The sequence below is a fragment of the Macrotis lagotis genome, chromosome X (assembly GCF_037893015.1).
Source record: "Macrotis lagotis isolate mMagLag1 chromosome X, bilby.v1.9.chrom.fasta, whole genome shotgun sequence".
Classification (NCBI taxonomy): Eukaryota; Metazoa; Chordata; class Mammalia; order Peramelemorphia; family Peramelidae; genus Macrotis; species Macrotis lagotis.
The window spans coordinates 503517860-503539357 of NC_133666.1; the positions used below are offsets into that span (position 1 = coordinate 503517860).

General features: G+C 40.2%; 1 protein-coding gene across 2 annotated transcripts in view; it reads right to left on the bottom strand.

Moving 5' to 3' along the window:
- The window catches only part of LOC141501254 (biogenesis of lysosome-related organelles complex 1 subunit 4-like), a 28457-nt gene extending 19213 nt beyond the window's left edge, over positions 1-9244 (bottom strand). The window contains exons 1-4 of one of the 2 annotated variants that reach the window (XM_074205064.1): positions 8843-9242; positions 1999-2070; positions 1478-1579; positions 456-590 (exon numbers count right to left, since the gene is read on the bottom strand). In XM_074205064.1, the coding sequence (XP_074061165.1) occupies positions 456-590; positions 1478-1579; positions 1999-2070; positions 8843-9154 (621 nt within the window). In that variant the 5' untranslated portion in view covers positions 9155-9242. Of the gene's footprint in view, positions 1-455; positions 591-1477; positions 1580-1998; positions 2071-8842 lie in introns of both variants that reach the window. The other variant, XM_074205065.1, reaches the window with a different exon arrangement.
- Positions 9245-21498: the final 12254 nt, after the last annotated feature.

The window sequence follows — 21498 nt, forward strand, 5'->3', positions numbered from 1 at the left end:
TAAAAAAAAGAAAAATTATACATATTATAGAAAGAAGTAACATCTTTTTTTGAAAAAACATCCCAATCCTTCAAATTTCAAATTTATCTTTGCTCTTACCACAGTTGAAAACATCTCAGAAATGTTCTCTACGCAGTTAATTTTTTTTTTTTAGTTTTTTTTTTTTGCGAGGCAATGGGGTTAAGTGGCTTGCCTAAGGCCACACAGCTAGGTAATTATTAAGTGTCTGAGACCGGATTTGAACCCAGGTATTCCTGACTCCAGGGCCGGTGCTTTATCCACTGCGCCACCTAGCTGCCCCAGCAGTTAATTCTTAATTTTAAAAATTTCTTCCCACCCACACCTGTGTATAAGGAACTAGCTAGTGTACTTATGTACAAATTTAGGGCTATAATTTAAACTATTGACAGCTTTTAAAAAACTACAATAAAATAAAACTTCTAAAATTAACTTACATTAAGAAAGGATGGCACATTAATGGTATGCAAAAGTTTCTTTAATGAGTTGGGGAATGTCCCAAGTTCTGCTTCTGCTTTTGTCACCTGGTCTTCCATTCTAGTCACACAATTTCCAATCATTTTAACAAAGGCCTAGGTAGAAAGAAAACACAATAAAAAAAAAACCCAGAAGGCTTTTCAGTATTTTTTTATGTGTGTGGCCTAATTCTACAGGTGACTGTAAAAATTAAAAATACTAGAAACTAATAAACCTACATGAAAGAATACAAAATTTCCCCTGCCTTCCAATCCTATTTACATAAATGTCTGTGTACAATTTTTCATGTCCATTCTGTTGAAAAACTAAAGAAAAGATATAGCAGGTTAATAAGTGGCACTTTTTTATTATAGTATCCAATTCATATCTTAAACAATTTTGAAAACAAAACCTGCTTTTTCACAACAATGAGCCTTGCCTAATTTCATGTATACGTTTCTCGGACTCTTTAACAAATACTAAAAAAAAAGTAATCAGTTATTTTTAATGATGTCCCAACAAAAACATTAAGCCACCCATAAAACAAGTATAGTTTGACTCAATATATGAATAAATAGCCTGCGAGATTATCTCATATCCCGTTAAGAAAATGTATCTTCAATATTTTTCTAAACTGTTTTCTCTCATTCTCACTGTTTTCCAGGATCTCTAAACACTTAGCAACCATGCCATAAAAATCTAGTAAAAGTTAAAACCCATTGTTTCTCACTGATTTCTTCTGAGAGCAGAAAACCAACTTATTTTCCATTATTTTACCCAAGTCAGTTTGAATATATCTACTGATTATTACTGGTTTGTTTATGCTATGCTGGATGTCCCAGTTGAGACCAAGTTTATACAAAAGGATAAATGAAAATTTGAAAATGATATAAACAAATAAATTTTCAATTAAAAAATAAGCCATAAATAATATAAAATACTGGAAAATTGACATTGTCAAAATTAATTTGAATCATATACTTTTAAAAGTCACTACACCTACCTCCAATTTGTCAATCTTTCTATATATCTCACTCATTTCGGTAGCTTTGGAGTGTATATGAGGTACACTTTCATTAACTACTTGTGAGGAGTCACTTCGAATCTAAAGCAAAATAGCATAACGAATATGAATTAGAGAAAACTATGAACACTATTATTAGATTGCAAATATATAAGTTGAGTTTCTATTACTTCAATTAATCTGTAGATATGTTCCTTTCCATTTTAGATTCCTTGGTGCCATTTTAAAAGCTTAAATTGCCACTCTTTATAAGGCACTGTACTGGGTCCTTCTTAATGACACAAAGATAAGAGACTATTCTTTCCTTCAAGGGTTGTTTGTTTCACTGAAAAAATATCAATAAAGTAAACACAGGATAACTTTAGTAGGAACAGAGCACTTAAAGAACTAAACAATGTCTTCAAAATGAAATGGAAATTGAGAGCATTATGATTATTTAAATGCAAATGCATATTTATAAACATTTAAAGAACAGCAAAATGAGTTCAGCCAAAACATACCATATCTAGCATCCCAACAAATTCATCAACTCTAGTTAGTAGGTCTTCAAGACTCCTATCTAAAGCTTCTATCTGTAACAAAAAAATAAAATAGTTTAACTATGATGTGTTTTCAATAGACACACATGAGTTTGCATATTGAAGTTAGGGGCACTTTTCTGATTAAATGATTTAGCTGGAGAGAAAATATAATGATAAGTAATTTTTAATACTATGTTACTTTATTTCAAGTGATGTCTTTTTCATTAACGTGGAGTGCCTTTCATTGACAGCTCACAACTCCTCTGTGCCTTAAATGATTAAAAAAGAAAATTCATCATGTGGTAGCAGATCTTAAGGTTTATCATATGGGGAGTACAATGCTGATGAAATTAATATCAATTCTATATTTCATTAGTAGCAAAAATAATCATAGTATAAATTTGGGAGGGGGAGATTTGCAAGGCAATGAATTAAGTGACTTGCCCAAAGTCTCACAGCTAAGTATTAAGTGTCTGAGTCTGAATTTGAACTAAGGTCCTCCTGACTCCAGGACTGGTGCTTACCTAGATGCTCCATTTTATTCATTTTAAAACTTAATATGTTTCTCAATTTATTAAATTTTATTGATATTTTTCAGAATTCAAAAAAATACGAAGGCCCCCCAAACTCTTAGTTTACAAGTATATTGGTCCACTGATGTTGGGAAAGTAAAAGTTACAAAAACACCTTGTGTGGTACTGAAAGGTATTTAAGTAATGATGTTAGAAGATGGAATACGATAATCCACTCAAAATAGCTCGGGGTAGAGCCAAGACAGCGACAGGAGAGGACGGAATCTTAGGTGCTATGGATTCAAAACTCATAAGCTAAGGACTCTTGACTACATTTTTGAGAGACAGAACCCACAGAGGGACTCAGTGAGGCAGTTCTCCTACTCAAGGTAACGTGGAAAAGAACAGAAAGGCTCTGCTCCCCGGGGTTGGAGGGGTGGCACACCAGAGCGAAAGAACTTAAGCCTCCCGGAGGCAGCCCCAAGGCGCTGGGAGCCCTGGCTCACAGCAGTGGGGGAGTTTCCTGAGCTACACCCTGAGGAGCACCGGGCACAAATTGGGGGAACAGCCAGGGGGACATCTGCCAGAGCCCCACCCTCAGGGCACACAGCAAGCAGCTTGGCCCCTGCAGCCCAGATCCAGGAACAGGAAGCAGAAGCCCTTAAGCAGGAGCCCCCAGGGCATGATGCTGAGCCTAGGGAGGGAGCAGAGAGAGACTGCAGAGCTCTGTCCTCTGCCCCTGGAACAGGACTCTGGGGCTCTGACCACATTCAGATACTGATTACAGTCTAGCCCCCCCCCCCCCCCCATAGAACAGCAGGGGCCCCTGCATATGGTCATTCACAGACCAGGAGGGAGGACAGAGTCTCACACACTGAGACCCTTGTGGGAGTGTCCCAAAAGCTCAGGAAGCACCTCAAAACCAGGCACAGGCTGGGGAAAATGAGTAGGCAGAGAAACAAGAGGAAGATTATTGAGAAATACTTTGCCTGTGAGCCCAAGAAGGATCAAAACACTCAGTCTGAAGATGAGGAAGTACAAGCTCCTGCATCTAAAGACTCCAAGAAATATAGAAGCTGGGCTCAGGCTATGACAGAGCTCAAAAAAAGATTTTGAAAATCAAATAAGGGAGATAGAAGAAAAGGAAAAGAAATAAGAGAGATTCAGGAAAAACATGAAAATGAAGTCAGCACCTTAGTCAAGGAGATCCAAAAAATGTTAAAGAAAATAGTATGTTAAAAATTAGCTTAGGTCAAATGGATAAAACTGTTCAAAAAGTTAGAGGAGCAGAATGCTTTAAAAAGCAGACATGGCCAGATGGAAAGGGAGATAAGAAAGCTCTCTGAGGAAAAAAAAATTCCTTCAGACAGAATAGAACTCAGGGAAATTGATGAATTTACGAGAAATGAGGACTCAATACTTCAAAACCAAAAGAATGAAAAATTAGAAGAAAATGTGAAACACCTCATTGAAAAAATAACTGATATGGAAAACAGACTTAGGAAAGATAATTTAAAAATTATTGAAATACCTGAAAGTCATTAGGAAAAGAGCCTTGACATCATTTTCAAAGAATTATTACAGGAAAAATGCCCTGATATCTTAGAAGCAGAGGGCAAAATAGAAATGGAGAATCCACCAATCTCCCCGAGAAAGAGATCCAAAAAGAACAACCCCTAGGAATATTATAGCCAAGTTCCAGAACTCCCAAGTCAAAGAGAAAATATTACAAAAGCAGCCAGAAGGACACAATTCAAATATCGTGGAGCTGCAGTCAGGATCACATAGGACTTAGCAGAAACTACATTAAAAGCTCGTAGGGCTTGGAATATACCAGAAGGCAAAAGAGGTTAGAATGCAACTGAGAATCAACTACCCAGCAGCAAGGCCAAATGTCCTCTTCCAGGGAAAAAGATGGACTTTCAATGAACCAGGGGAATTTCAAAGGTTCCTGCTGGAATGGCCAGAGCTGAACAGAAAGTTTGATCTTCAGATACAGGACTCAGGTGAAGCATGGAGATTGGAGAAGGGGAAAATATGAAGGACTTAATGATGATGTACTGCATGTATTCCTGTATAGAAAAATGACACTGATAATACTCTCATGAACCTTCTCAATTAACAGAGCAGGTAGAAGGAGCTTTTATAGATGAAGCACAGGAGAAAGCTGAATTTGAAGATATATTGTGGTATAAAAATGGAGTCAATAGAAAAAAGGGAAATGTAATGGGAGAAAGAAAAAGGAGAGGGGGAATAGGCCAAGATATTTCATATAATAAGATTTTTCTTTATTACAATGAGCTATTGCAATGATATGGAAGGGGGAAGGCAAGGGGGAAATGAGGGAACCTTTGCTCTCATCAGAGGTGGCTAGGAGAGGAAACAGCATATATACTCAATGGGGTTTAGACATCTGGAGTAAGAAGGAGGGGGGAGCAGGGGGAAGGGGTGGGGATGTGAATAAAGGAGGAGAGGATGGACCATGGGGGGGAGGGAGAGTGATCAGATATAACACATTTTCTTTTTTTACTTCTTGCAAGGGGCTGGGATTGGATGGCCTGCCCAGGACCATAGGGCCTGGTGGATGCTGGGCCTAAGGGGTGGTAGGGAGGCTCAGGGCCTCTTGGCCCCAGGGTCAGGGATCTGTCTGCTGCGCCACTCAGCAACCCTACAGCAGAGTCAGAGAGAAAGTAGAGAGAAAATATAGTACATGGTAGTGGAGAAATACCTAAGGAGGAAGTTGCGATCAGCAATGGCAATGGTGGAAAAATATGGAAGTAATTTTTGTGATGGACTTACCATAAAGAATGTGATCCACCCGCGACAGAGTTGTGGGTGTTGGAACACAGACTGAAGCACATTTTTTATTATCATTATTTGGGGGGGGGGTGCAGGGCAAATGGGGCTGGGTGGCCTGCCTGGGGCTGCACAGCTGGGTAATTATTGGTGTTTGAGGCCGGATTTGGACCTAGGTGCTCTTGGCTTAAGGGCCAGTAATCTGTCTGCCAACCAGCCACCCCTACTATTATTATTACTATTTTATTTTAGGTCTTTTTTTGTTGTTGTTTTTTGTAGGGCAATGGGGTTGGGGTGGCTTGCATGGGGTCACACAGCTGGGTGATTGTTGGGTATCTGGGGCCAGATTTGGGCTCCAGTGCTCCATCCACTGTGCCACCTGGTCATACCTACAATTATTATTATTATTATTATTTTTATTATTTTTAAATTTAATTTTTTCTCTCCCCTTTATTGCTCATGCGGGTCTTTATTTTGGGGGGAGGGGGTATTATGTTTACTCTTAAACAAGAATATTTTAGTAATGTATAAAAAAGCATTATTTGTACAAAATAAGAATAAATAAATAGAAGATGGAATGCCTAAGTTGATGTTCACCAGATAACCAGATATAAATTTATCTTGAGTATTAGCAAACTGGACCCTACTTTAAATGAGAAAACTTACAGAAAATATGGCCTTTATGAAAGGGATACTTGGGGGCAGCTTGGGGGCAGCTAGGTGGCACAGTGTAGAGCACTGGTCTTGGAGTCAGAAGGACCTGAGATGAAATCTGGTCTCAGACACTGAATAATTGCCTAGTTGTGTGACCTTGGGCAAGTCACTTAACCCCACTGACTTAAATACATTTTAAAAATAAAAAGGGGATATTTTAGAAGAATAAATGGGCATGGGAAAGTTGCATGCATGTAAAATAGGGAGGGCATCTAGGTGGTACAGTAGACAAATCTTGGAATCATTAGGATAAATTTTTAAGTTTAGATCTGGCTTTAGACACAGACTAGTGATACAGAAAAGTAATAATGAGAAGCTATTGCAAGGTTTTTAGTAGGGGGGGACCCTACTAAAAAAAAGTACAAATGGCAGGATTGGAAATTTATCCTTATAACCGAAAAAGGCAAAATCAAACTTTGCTAAGTATGCAGGTCAAAAGAAATTACATAGTAGAGCAATGAGAGAATCAAGGTATCACCACAAAACCACTGTTGGTAACTTTTCAGAAATTATGAAGATGGTAAAGGGCTTGTAGATCCTAGAAATTATAGGTTAGTAATTTTTGACCTCGTGCTCCCAAGAATTTTAAGACCATATTGTCATTTGTCCTTAGTTCTCCCAAAAACCCCATTAACATCAGGGTAGTGATTCCATGGCATGCACATGAATTGGATTTGAGTGAAGGGGTGCTGTGCTAAGTCACCAGGCTCACTTTTCTCTTCTGGAGCTATCTGGGTTCAATGGCCAGATATGGATCAGGACGATTGGAGATTCCAGGATGTGAGGCAATCAGGGTTAAGTAATTTGGCCAAGATCATAAAATTTCAAGTGTCTGAAGCTGAATTTGAACTCTGATCCTCCTGACTTCAGGATTCATGGTGCCACAAGAAATGGCCATAATATATGAATTGCAGTGGTGTTTTCCTCCACAGATGAAATTATGGATCCAAAACAAAAAATTAAATTGACCTCACTCCTCAGCAAAAGCCTTACTAAAGAGTTGGTTTGTCAGCATCCAGGAAAAGACCTGATCTCAAAAACTGGGTTCACTAAGAACTGAGTAGAAAGAGGGCTAGATTTGAAGTAAAAATCCTATTAGATCGTAATTATATAATTCTGGGCAAGTTGCTATCTCTGGACCCCAGATTCCACAACTTAAAATGGGGTTTTCATCTCTAGAGCCTCTTCCACACTGTTATTCTCTCCCTTCTCTTTCCCCTCTATAGGCAAACATTGTTATATATTGCCTTGAATCTAGCAAATAGACCTTGCAAAACTGGTCCCTACCAGTTCTAAATACATTCCATAGCAAGAGGTCACACACCTGAGAAAAATTATTCTGGACAGCTATATGTTAGATGGCTTAGAGATGGGAGAGTCTGGAAGTGATAGGTAGCATCTATATAATGTTTAATGTTTTACATAGGTTATCTCATTTGATTTTAAAAACCCAGGAAGACTTGGAGATGGTGATATTGCTCCAGTAGAGAGAAGGGTACATATGGAAGACAAGTAGGAATATATAATAAGACTTTCAAAATTATTTCAACAAACAGAACTTGAAGAGTATTTTACGGTGGGAATGATGGTTTCTGTAATGAACGAATTTTTGAGTCGTTGACTCGATGAGAAGTAGAATTTAGGACTGTGAAGTCTTCTATCTTTATTATGGGAATCATCTGGGTAGAAAAAAGCATCTATATATTTTGTAAAAATCAACGGATAGAATTTAAATTTAATTTCTCTTTGTAACAATAAATGTACGCTATCCATAAAATGCTCAATGAATCATACTTAGAGATCTAAATGACTTAAATGTCATCTCCTGTCTCCATTTTTCAAAGTCAACTGAAGCTCAGAAACTTGTTCAAGGTGATGTAAGTAACAAAGCCACAAGTGTAGGTTCAAGTCTTGGCCTGTCTCTCTCCTGAGCCCTCAGACTTACGGAACTAGCTCAACAGCAGCACGACTGAGCAGCACCAGCAGCTTCGGGTCACCGAGTGCGTTTGGGGGGACATGTCACCACCAGCTTCCCCGCCACAAGCCAGAAAAGCAAGCACACGCGCCCACACGGCAGTGCCGCGGCGCCTCCGGGCCCGGCTCCCCACCCGCCGCTGGGCAGCGGGGTCAAGGGGGCGCCGGCCTCCCGCCCATTCCCTCACGGTGTCCCAGGAGGCCTGGCCGCCCCCGCCCCTCCCCCAGGGGCGGAGTCCCCGGCCCGGCCCACCTCGGGGCCGCCTCCCTCCCGGCCCGGCCCGGCCCACCTCGGGGCCGCCTCCCTCCCCCCGGCCCGGCCCGGCCCACCTCGGGGCCACCTCCCGCCCGGCCCGGCTCACCTCGGGGCCGCCTCCCTCCCTCCCTCCCGGCCCGGCTCACCTCGGGGCCGCCTCCCCGGCCCGGCCCACCTCGGGGCCGCCTCCCCGGCCCGGCCCACCTCGGGGCCGCCTCCCTCCCTCCCTCCCGGCCCGGCTCACCTCGGGGCCGCCTCCCCGGCCCGGCTCACCTCGGGGCCGCCTCCCCGGCCCGGCCCACCTCGGGGCCGCCTCCCCGGCCCGGCTCACCTCGGGGCCGCCTCCCTCCCTCCCCGGCCCGGCCCACCTCCCGCCCGGCCCGGCTCACCTCGGGGCCGCCTCCCTCCTCGCCGCCCGGCCCACCTCGGGGCCGCCTCCCTCCCTCCCTCACCTCGGGGGGGGCCCGGCCCGGCCCACCTCGGGGCCGCCTCCCTCCCCCCGGCCCGGCTCACCTCGGGGCCGCCTCCCTCCCTCCCCGGCCCGGCCCACCTCCCTCCCGGCCCGGCTCACCTCGGGGCCGCCTCCCTCCCCGGCCGCCGGCAGCAGGTAGGCGGCGTAGCCGGCCGCCGCGCGGCGCAGCAGAGGCGGGTCCGAGCCGGGGGCGTCACCCGCGGCTTCGCCGTCCCGACTGGGCCGCCGCCCGGCCCGCTCGCCGCCCTCCTCCTCCTCCTCCGCCTCCTCCTCCTCCCAGAGGCCCGAGGCGCTGCTGTGGCTCTGGGACACGTTCCCGCTGTCTCCGCTCCACGCGGCCCCCGGGGGCTCGAGCACCTCCTCCGGGCCCGGGACCTCCGGCGGCCCAAGAACCGCGTGGGCGCGCTCCATGGCCGGGCAGCGCCGGCCCGCCGCGCCGCTCCCCGCCTTCACGCCCCGCGCAGGCCCGCGGCCGGCTCGAGCGCGCGCGCACAGGAATCCCTTCCCCGCCTCTCCCGATTGGCCACTCACCCTCCTCGTCCCGCCTCCCTCAGCTGAGGCGCGTCACGTGCTGGGGAGGAGCCCAGGGCGCGGTGGCCCCGGGAGAGGAGAGCCGCGGCCTAGAGCGAGGCTTCGTAACGGCTGAGACGCCGCGCGAGCTCGAGTGGCCGCGCAGCCTGCACGGACAACAGGTAAACGCAGAGAAAGCAAGAACTAGTCATAATGATGGTGGATGGCACGCCCTCACCCTGCTCTCTCCACTGATTGGAGGAGCGCTGAGCCCCGCCCTGGTTAGCCCTTAGCCCCGCAGTATCGCTCCTCCTCGCAAGTCCGGAGGGATCCGGCCGCCCTTCCCGGGCCCCGCCCCCTGGCGGCCCCGCCCCTCTGATCAGGAGACTGATCAGCTGACTCGCGCCTGCGGCGTGTTGCCCTCAGTCCTTTTATTAATTGTATCCCAGGGCTTACTAAGGATTGGGTCACAGTGCCAGCTCCTGGCAAAATCTACGCAAACATCGGAGTCCCTTGGCATTGTTTTATCTTTCTTCCATACTTCACGGATCTTCTCCTTTGGTTTTGGAGCGCTCCTCTCAGATGTGTATTGGAAACCTTCTACAACCTTCCGTGCCCACCAGAAAACCTAGGAGGAAGTTGAATAATATATTCTAAATGGCCATGGAGTTCAAGATGCCCCCCTTCCCCCCGCAGGTGGCCTACTTACTACTCAGAACTTCACTGCCCATGAGAAGGGATGGCTGTTTAAGGATAAAGCGGCATTCGAGATATTCATAGAAAGAAAGACAACATTAAAGAGATTGTTCATGTGGGAGAGGTGAATAACTGCATCAGGTCAGAATATTAAACAACAAGGAGATCAATAAGAAACCTATCTTTAAATGTTCCCAAGAAGAGAGGGGTGAAGGCAGAAGTCTGGTGGGGAGAAGAGTGCAGAGCCAGGCCAGGGCGTAATGGACACACCTGCCTGTGGAAGAATCAACGTGGTGTGGGGGGGTGCCTAGCTTGGGAGGACACCTGCAGGGAGGGAGAGAAATCAGAAGACTGTGATGTTCTAAGGACAATCAAGGATTAGCAACGAGGGGATGATGAGCCCTAGGGTAGTTTAAAGAGGGGGGAAAAAACCTTCCTGGGAGTGGGTGAGCAGAGGGTACAGAAGGATTGAAAAAGGGAGGGAAAGAAGGAGGGAGCTGCATTCATAAAGGCTCCTTTGGATGAAGAGAAGATCTGTTGAGGGAGATAAGGACCTTGCACTGAGTGTAACCTGAGGGATTTTTTGCTTGAAAAGTCCTCTCATCCCACAGTGGAAGGAAGCAGGGTTTGGAACTCCTAAGGGGGTTCCTTAGGATAACTGAGGGAATGTGAGGGCATGCACCTGGGAGGAGTGGGCTGTGTAATCAGGAATGTGGTGAGGGGACAGCTGTTCCACGAGGCAGTGCCCTCTCTGACACCTGCAATACTTATCATTGTTCTGAGAATGAAAGACAACAGAAAAGGGGAATCCACAAAGCAAACTTTACATTCTACAGCATCCTACTAGAATGGGACAGACACCTTGGATGTCTGCTTTGATCCAAAGCATGGAGAATACAGAGAAAATAGAAACTAGAAAACTATATGAGGAATGGATCAGAGAACATGGATCTAGAATTTAAAAAAAAAGCAAGGATAGATAATGAAGAGAGTGAGAGAAATCCTTTATGGAAAATAGTGTAAAAAGATAAAATTTAAAAAAAAATTAACGAACATAACTAGTTGAAAGGAAGGAAAGGAGAAATCTACTTGGTTAACTAGAAAGAAAAAGGGAGGAGAAAAATTGTAATACCAGATAAAAACAATATAATAAGCAAAACCCCAAAGAAAAAGAGATAATAAAAGAGGAGAGAGGATAAGGAATGAGGGAAAGAGAACCAATGAAAGCAGAGCTACCTCAAAAAAGATTACAATAATGTAATTGGAGGAATGTATTATGTTTGCAGAAGAGGGGGGAATCACAACTTGAAAAAAAATTTTAGTCAGTTGGAGGAAAATATGAAACCTAATTCATAACTTTAAATGTGAATGCGTTAAACAGTACAAAAAATGAAAAACTATGACAGTTTTTTTTGGCAACAAAACTCTATAATCTGTTGCTTCTAAGAAACATTTTAAAACAAAGACTAGAGAAACAAAATGGAAAGGATGGGGAAAAATGACTTTGCATCAAAATGATCCTTTATTCACTTTTTATTTATTTTAGCTTTTTGTAAGGCAATGGGGTTAAGTGGCTTGCCCAAGGTCATACAGCTAGGTAATTATTAAGTGCCTGAGCTAAGATTTGAACTCGGGCCCTCTTGACTCCAGGGCCAGTGTTCTATCCACTTCTCCATCTAGCTGCCCCTCCTTAAAAAGCAGGAATTGTAATCAGGCTAACCAAACACTCAAGAAATAAAAAGGGATAAACAAGGGAACTGTTATTATAGCAAAAGTCATGATAGAGAACAAATCCATTGTTAACAAACTTATATGTTCTAAATGCTTTCACATTCAAATTCATAAAGGAAATATTATCTGAGCTTCAAGAAGATAAAAGTAGTAATACAATAGTGACAGGGACTTCATTATCCCTCTCTCAGTTTTGGATGTCTTGTTTTTTTGTTTTATTTTTGAGTTTAAGTAATTTGCCCAAGATCACATAGCTAATTAAGTATTAAATGTGTGAGGTCAAATTTGAACTCGGGTCCTTCTGATTCTAGAACCAGTGCTCTATCCACTAGCCACCTAGCTGCCCCTTGTATAAATCTTCACAAAGATAAATAAAAGAAAAAATATGCAACTTAAGAGATTTCTAGAGAAACTAGAATCTTCTAAATGAGAGAGCAAAAGATAACATACATATAAATTAAATTTTATATGTGCATGTGTAACATATTTCTCAGCACTACATGACAATTTTTTCCTATCTTTTTTAAAATAATATTTTATTTATCCTAATTATATGTAAAGACAATTTTAACATTAATTTTAAAAAATTGAGTTCCTTGCTCATTCCATCAGTGCAGCAATCAGGGACAATTTGGAGTTGTCTCCAATGGAGAATACCATCTGTATCCAGAGAAAGAACTGTGGAGTTTGAACAAAGACCAAGGACTATTAACTTTAATTTAGAAAAAAAAAACTGGTATCTTATTGTCTGATCTTGCCTGAAGGATATGATTTCTCTCTCATGACCTTCAATTTGGATCAATATATACCATGGAAACAATGTAAACACTGGCAAATTGTCTTCTGTGGGGGTGGGGGGAGGGAAGTAAGATTAGGGGGAAAATTGTAAAACTCAAAATAAAATCTTAAAAAATAGAGTTCCAATTATCTATAGTCATATGAAAAATTGCTCTGAATCATTTTTTTAGGTTTTTTTTAATTTTTTTGCAAGGCAATGGGGTTAAGTGGCTTACCCAAGGCTACACAGCTAGGTAATTATTAAGTGTCTGAGACCGGATTTGAACCCAGGTACTCCTGACTCCACCCCATCTGAATCATTTTTGATGAGAGAAATGCAAATTAAAGTATCTCTAAGGTACCACTTCACACATGCCAGTTTGGCCAATACCACCATAAAGGATAAAGATCAATGTTGGGGGGGGGGGGGGATCTGGGACACTAATGCATTGTTGGTGGAGCTGTGAACTCATCCAACCATTCTGGAGAGCAATTTGGAAGTATGCCCAAAGGGCAATAAAAAGTACATATTCTTTGATCAGTAATACTGCTACTGGATCTGTATCCTGAAGAGATCATGAAAAAGGGTAAAAATCACACATGTACAAAATATTCATAGCAGCTCTGTGGTGGCAAAGAATTGGAAATTGAGGAGATACCCATCAATTGTGGAATGACTGAATGATCTGTAGCAGATGTATGTGATGAAACACTTTATTTTTCTATAAGAAATCATGAAGGACAGGATTTCAGAAAAACCTGGAAGGACTTGCATGAATTGATGTGGAATGAAATGAGCAGAACCAGAACATTGTGCACCTTAACAATATGGGATGATGATCAACCTTGATGGACCAGCTCACCCCATCAGTGCAATAATCAGGGACAATATTAGGGAATCTGTGATGGAGAATGTCATCTGTATCCAGAGAAGGAACTGTGGAATTTAAATGAAGACCAAAGCTTATTGTCTTCAATTGTTAAAGTTGTCTTATGTATTACATATTCTTGCTACCTCTAATGTTTTCTTTCTTCCTTTTGGAGTTGTATCTGCTCTCACAACACATTCAATTTTAATCTATGCATACCATGGATGCAAATGTAAAGACTATATCAGATTGCCTTCTGTTGAGGGGAAGGGGGAGGGAGACAAAAAATGTTAAATTCAAGACCTTTCAAAAAAAAAGATTGGTTAAAAACTACCATTGTATGGTATACATACATACATACGTTTATATGTATATATGTTTTATATATATATATATGTATATATATATATATATATAATTTCTGAAAAAAAAGAAAAAAGAAAAAAAATTGAGTTCCAAATTTTGTTCCTCCCTTCCCTCACCTTATCCTGAGATGGTAAGCAATTTCATATAGGCTATATACATGCAATCTTGAAAAAAATAAGAAAGTGAAAAATAGTATCCTTCCACATGCATTCAGATGCCATCAGTTCTTTCTCTGGAGGTGGATGGCATTTTTCATCTCAAGTCCTGTTGCATTGCCTTCAATCATTGTATTGCTGAGGATAGCTAAGTCATTTACAACTGTCCATCAATATAATACTACTGATACTGCAATGTTCTGGTTCTGCTCATTTCATTTTTGCATCTATTCAAGTACGTCTTACCTAGCTTTCTTGAAAACATCTTGCTTATTGTTTCTTTATAGCACCATAGTATTCCATTACAATTATATACCACAATTTGTTCATCCATTCCCAGGTGATGGGCATCCTCTATTTAAAATTCTTTGCCACCACAAAAGAAGCTGCTATAAATACTCTTATACAAATAAGTCCTTACACACACACACACACACACACACACACTTTTTCAAAATCTCTTTGAGATATAGATATAGTAGTGGTATGGCTAGATCAAAGAGTGTGCACAGTTTTATTGCCCTTTGGACATAGTTTCAAATTGCTCTACAGAATTTTGGATCAGTACATGACTCTTCCATTTGTGCATTAGAGTCCTAATTTTTCCACATCTCTCCAGCACTGATCATTTTCCTTTTCTGTTAAATCAGCCAATCTGATAGATGAGGTGTTTCCTCAGAGTTGTTTTAATTTGTAGTTCTCTAATCAATAATCTTTCAGAGCATTTTTTTATATATCTATAGACTTCTTTATCTGAAAACTGCCTATTAATATCTTTTTACCAATTTATCAGTTGGAGAATGACTTGTATTCATACAAATTTGACTCATTTCTCTATATATTTGAGAAATGAGACCTTTATCAGAGACCTTTATTGTAAACATTTTTTCTTAGCTTTCAGCTCTCCTAATTTTTATTATAATAATTGTATTTGTGCAAAATTATCCAATTTTTAATCTTATAGTACTTTCTTGTTTGGTCATAAATTCTTCTTCATTGATCTAACAGGTAAAACTATCCCTTGCTCTCTAATTTGCTTATAATCTTACCCTTTATTTCTAAATCAAGTACCCATTTTGAACTTATCTTGGTACACAGTATAATATGTCAGTTTCTACCTCATTTTTGCTATAATGTTTTCTGGTTTTCCCAGCAGTTTTTGTTAAATGGTGAGTCCTTGTCCCACAAGTTGGGTTCTTTCGTTTTATGAAGCAATAGATTTACTAGTGTGTCTTGTATATCTCATCTATTCTTCTAACCAGTTGTTATGGTGATGACTTTAAAATAAAGTTTGAGATGGCTAGGATACTTTTCTTCTCTCTCATTTTTTCATGAATTCCCTTGATATTTTGTTCTTCAGATGAATTTTATTATTATTTCTAGTTCCATAAATTAATTTTTGGTAGTTTGGTTGGTATGGCATTGAATAAGTAAATTATTTTAGGTAGAATTAATATTTTTATTATATTGGCTCAGCCTACCCATGAGCAACTGTTATTTTTCCAGCTGTTTAGATCTGACTTTTTTTGTGTGAATAGTATTCTGTAACTGTATTCATATAATGTTCCAGGATTTGTCTTCTCAGGTAAATTCCCAAGTATTTTATATTGTCTGTAGTAATTTTAAATGAAATTTCTCTTTGTATCTCTTGCTGCGTTTATTTTACATGCTGCATCTTTGCTAAAGTTGTTAATTGAGTGAACTAGTTTTTTAGTTGGATTCTCTAAATACACACTATCCAATCGTTTACAAAAGTGATTGTTTTGTTTTCTTATTGTTTATTCCAATTCCTTCAATTTCTTTTTCTTCTTTCATTACTATAGCTAACATTTTTTAGTAAAATATTGACTAATGGTGATGATGAGGGCAGTTCCTACCTTTACTTATTAGCTCAACTGTGTTTCACCCCGATCTTATTGAGAAGGCTTTCAGTTTATTCCCATTACAGATAATGCCTGCTAATTTTATAAGGATATGTTCCATTACAGTGATAGTTTTTTCTAATATTGAACCAGCCCTATATTCCTGGTTTAAATCCTACCTAGTCATAGTGTATGATTCTTGTGATTTATTGTTAGTATCTCCTCTCTAGTAATTTATTTAAAATTTTTGCCTCAATATTTTCAGGGAAATTGGTCTGTAGTTTTCTCTGTTTCAGCTCTTCCTAGTTTAGATATTATACACCATATTTTGTGTCATTAAAGGAATTTGGTAGGACCCCTTCTTAACTATTTTCCCAAATAGTTTATTAAAATATTAGTATTAATTGTTTTTAGATGTTTGGTAGAATTCATTTGTGAACTCATCTGACCCTGGGGATTTTTCTTAGGGAGTTCATTGATAGGTTGTTTGATTCTTTTCCCCCTAAAAACAACTTATTTAAGTATTCGGTTTTCTCTTCTGTTGATCTTGACAATTTATGCTTTTGTAAATATTTATATATTTTGCTTGGATTGTAATATATATTGGCACATAATTTTTATAAATTATTCTTTAATTTCATTTTCATTGGTGATGACTTTTCCCTTTCCATGTTTGATTGCTGGTAATGTTTTTTTTAAATTATATTAATCACTGGTTTATCTATTTTATTGGTTTTTCCCATAAAACCAGCTCCTAATTTTATTTATTAATTCATTTTATTACTTTCAATTTTATTATTTTCACCTTTGGTTTAAAGGATTTCCATTTTGGTGCTTTAATTGGGCATTTTTAATTTGTTTTTGTAGTTTTTTAGTTACATAACCCAATTTATTGATCTGGTCTTTATTAATATAAAAATTTCCTCTAAATACTTTTTTAAAGTATTAAATTTTCCTTTAAGTATTATGTTGCATGTGTCTCATGAGTTTTATATGTTGTCCCATATTTGTCATTCTCTTTAATTAAATTATTGTTTTTATGATTTGTTCTTTGATCCACTTCTTTAGGATTCAATTATTTAGTTTACAATTAATTTTAAATAGATCTTCCTATTACATTGAATGTAATTTTTATTACATTTTGATCTGAAAAGCATGCATTTAATATTTCTGCCTTTGTACATTTGACTGTGAGGTTTTTTGATACCTTAATTCATGGTCAGTTTTTGTGTGGGTACCATGTATATTGAGAAAAGGGTAATTCTTTTCTATGTCTGCTCAGTTTTCTCCAGAGGTCCATCATAATTAACTTTTCTAAAATTCTATTCAAATCCTTAACTTTTTTTTTTTTTATTATTTTTGTGGTTGTATTTATCTAGTTCTGAGAGGGGAAAGTTGAAGTTCCCTACTAATATAATTTTACTTTGTTTTCTCCTATATCCATGGGACCTAAGTTGTTCATCTGTTGCTGTGTTGAGGTATGGGTGAGGGGATTGACTCTTGCTGTTTTTGACCTGTAGTGGAGATGGGGACAGGGGACTGGGTGGGGTGGGCCGGGCCATGGTGTTGTGATGAGGTTGCTGGGGGCCTGGTGCTTTGCTAGGGCTCCTGAGGAGTTTGGGTGTTTGCTGGCTCCTGTGATGGGGCTGTGGGTGGGACCCTTTGGCTACTGACCTGATGCTACTCTGATGCCATGGCTTTGGTGGTCTGTGGCATAGGGCTTCTGGCTGGCTTGCTGATTTCTGCCCTACTGCTGACTTGCCAAGACACTGCCTGTTCTGGATTGTGGTCCCCCTTTTGCCCGAGTGAGACAGACTTTCCAAGTTGTCAGGCTAGAAAAATCATTTTACCCTTTCTTTGATGGTCTGCCTTTCCTGAATTCATTTTGAGGTGCTATTTTATAGTTGTTGGAGGTGAATTTGGAAGAGTTCTGGCAATTTCCTGCTTATTTTGCCATCTTGGTTCCCAGAAGTCTCAACTTCTACAGTTTTTGATAACCTAGAGCAGCCCACCTCCTCCCTTGATTTTCATTGCACAGCTCTCCTAGTTCTCCTTTTTCCCATTCCTTCTCTGAGTTTGCCAATTCATTTTCTCCCTGAGGATAAACTGGGATATCCCCCAAGATTCTGTCCTTGACCTTTTTTTTCCTTTGATGATTTATTTCATCAACTTTCATGGGTTTAATTAACATCTTTGCTCAGTTGACTCAAACATCTATGTCTCTAGCCCTCCTCTGACCTCCAGGACACAGATGAATACAAATATCATCATGGTTGGTGATATGAGCATTAACACTGAGGGAATCTTATAGAAGGTGGCATTTGAGCTAAGCCTTGAAAGAGAGGGAAGGGTACAGAGAAGCAGAGGTGAGGAAAAACAGTCCAGGCACTGGGGACAGTCTATGCAAAAGCAAGGTGCCTTCCTCTATGTCCAGCTGTACTCTCCCTCCTCATCTCTGGCTCATCCTAATCCTAATCTTCTTTAAAGGTTCAGCTCAAGTCTTAGCCTCTCCCCTGAAGTCTTCTCCGATTCTCCCAATTATTAGTCTTTTTTCCCTTTCTTGACCTTGCATTTACTCTTCTCATATATCAGTTCAGTCTAATAGAAGCTCCTTAAGTATAGCATATAGTATATATTTTATATTTCCCCTGAACCTGTTTATCCCATTAATGAAGAACAAGGACTAGTTTGGCTCTTGCTGTTCCTTGTCTTTTTTTTTTAATAGAATTGGCCAAATTGACTTTATTTATTTTTTGGGAGGTGGGGGGGTTGCAAGGCAATTGGGTTAAATGACTTGCCCAAGGTCACACAGCTAGGTAATTATTAAGTGTCTGAAGTCAGATTGATCCCAGGTCCCTCTGACTCCAGGGCCGGTGTTCTATCCACTATGCTACCTAGGCATCCCTGTTCCTTTAGTCTTGATTCTGTTTAGTTCCTATTCTGTTGCTTGGACCAGGAATTTGACACTGTCCAGTCATTTCTTATTCTGTAGGTATGTTGAGCTTGAGATGTCTCTGGCCCATTCAGTTTAAAGTGTCCAAAAGGCCAAGAAGGATGATGACTAAGAAAAAGGCCATTGGCTTTTATTGTTAAGATAATTGATGAGGGGCAGCTAGGTGGCACAGTGGATAGAGCACCGGCCCTGGAGTCAGGAGGACCTGAGTTCAACTCTGGCCTCAGACACTTAAAAATTGCCTAGCCGTGTGGGCTTGGGCAAGCCACTTAACCCCATTGCCTTGAAAAATCTAAAAAAAAAATAATTGATGATCTTGAAGAAAGCCATTTTAATAGGAGTAGGGCGGTATTGGAAGCCAGTTTGCAGAGGATTGAGGATTGAGGAAATGAGAAAGGGAGGCCAACAACTTTTTCTAGGAGTTTAGCTGAGGAGGGAAGGGGAGATAGAAGACTGCTGCTTAAAATACTTACTGACTTGATTGATCAGGTTCCTACAGACCATAGACTCTATATTGAAATACAATAATGTGAATAATTAAAACATCAACTCTCCTACCCAGAAGTAATTACTTCTTTAAATAAGGGTAGAGAATGCAGGGAGAAGAATTAAAACCATAGGAATACATTTCTATTAGAAGAATTTAATGTATTAGTGAGTCAGAATTTAGGAGGGGCAGCCTTCCTTACTGTTGGTGAAAACACACCACTAGGTGGCTACCTATTCCATACATTCATAAGACAATATTTTGGGTTTTGTTATTAAATTAATGAAACAAAATAGCTAAGTGGTAGAAACTATGACTTCCTTAATGATAATGCTGAATTTGGGAGAGGGTTTCCTTTTAACCTATTATCTTTTTTTTCTTTATGCATTTTAGAATGACATTATAGTAAGCCATTTCCTGTCTCTTCTCAAATGACTATGTTCAAAGCCTCAGGCAAACTCTATAGCATTATGTTTATAGCTAGGAAATAATAAATCAAGATGGTATTAGCAATAGGACTACTGTATAATTACCTTCAAAAAGACAGTTTTCATTCTTTTTTAAAAAGGAAGGTTCTCTCTAACCTTCCAAATCATCATGCCAACACCAGTTTAGTAATGATTCTATTACATACTATTTCATAATTTGGCAGACTAAATAGGGCTTGGAGATATCAACAGATTTGCAAAAATATGATAACAAATTACATAAGTACCACAGTCCCAGACATCTGTCATTATTATAGTGACCTCTATCTGTAAATAAATAAATTTAAAGCAAACAAGCTTTTGGGTTTTTTCACTCCTTTCAAAATTGTCAAAAACAAGACTAATTTTTTTTTTAGTATTGAACAACCTTTTTTTTTGGCAAGATTTTGAATTTCACATTCTTCTTCCTCCCTTCTCTCCCCCCTCCCCCGGAGAGAAAGCATTCTAATATGGGTTATACATATATAGCTACAAAACAAGACTAATTTTGATGAGAATAAAAATTCAAAATAAAAGCAAAACTAGAGAACTAGCTTGAAATCAGGAGACTCTTATTCAAGTCCCATAGCTGAATGATCCTAGCCAAATCTCTTATTGCATTAGGTCTCAGTTTCTTCATCTGTAAAATGAGGGGCCCTTATGGCCTCATCTGGTTCTTACAGGAATTAACATTTTAGGGAGGTCCAGACCACCATCTCTTTATTCTTCAGGCTACCTTTCTAACTCTCCAAACTTTCTCATGCTGTGAAATGGGTTGTCTTCTCCCTTTAGAATGTGGACAAGGAATGTCTTTCTTTGTTCTTGTATTTTGTAAGTACTTAGTAAGTGGTGTCTTAACTTATGTTTCAAGGCCTACTAAGATTAAAGCATTGTGTTAGGCACAAATTTGGGTAAGATTCAGTCTTTACCCTCATGGAATTTAAGCCCTAGCAGATAGATAGCAGATAAAATAGCAAATAGAAATGACTATAATGCAAAGGATGTTGATGGGAGAATCCTGATGAGCTCAAATAAGTCTACAGGGAGATGAACTTTTTTATGTAAATGTTTTCAGTTGTGTTTGATTCTTAATGACTCCATATAGAGTTTTCTTGGCAAAGATATTGGAGTGGTTTTCAGTTCATTTTATAAATGAAGAAACTGAGACAGACAGGATTAAATGACCCACCCAAGGTCACACAGCTAGTAAGTATCTGAAGCCAGATTTGAACTCAGGAAGATGAGTCTTTTTGCCACCAGGCCTGGCTCTATCCACTTGACTGCCACCTAATTTTGTATCAAAGGCTGTGAACATTCCATTTTGCCTCCCATATCTCCTCCCCAGCCCCCAAATCTTGGATTCTAAGCCTGGATCCCTGAGAGAGGTGAGTTTTATACTTTATCTTAACAAGAACAAGCTCTCCATACCCCTTCTGAGCATCTCAAAAGGACCACATGAAAGGCTCTTTCAAATGCTTTGTTAAAATGTAGGTGTTTGGTGCCTAAGGTATTATTCACCTTTATCAGATTTATGACACTGTCAAGACATAAAGAAATAATCTTGAAAGACTTGTTCTTGATGAAATCAAACTGGATTAATATTCATAACATCTTTTCTTTCTCTCTTGCACACAAACTCACACAGCCTTTAATAAAGTAATGTAGAATTTTGGCAGAAATTGAAGGCAGTCTCCCCAGTTTGTCATTTGAAGACCACTCTTTTCACTTTTCTGATTCAGGATTCCCTTCTCCAGCCTTGGCCAGCTCTCCATTCATGCCAGTCTTTTACATATCCACAACAGTAATTTAGCAACCTTCAGGTGGTAGATTATCCAGGTGGAGGGACTTGATCTCAATGAGGGCAGCTGGGTGTTCTCTTACC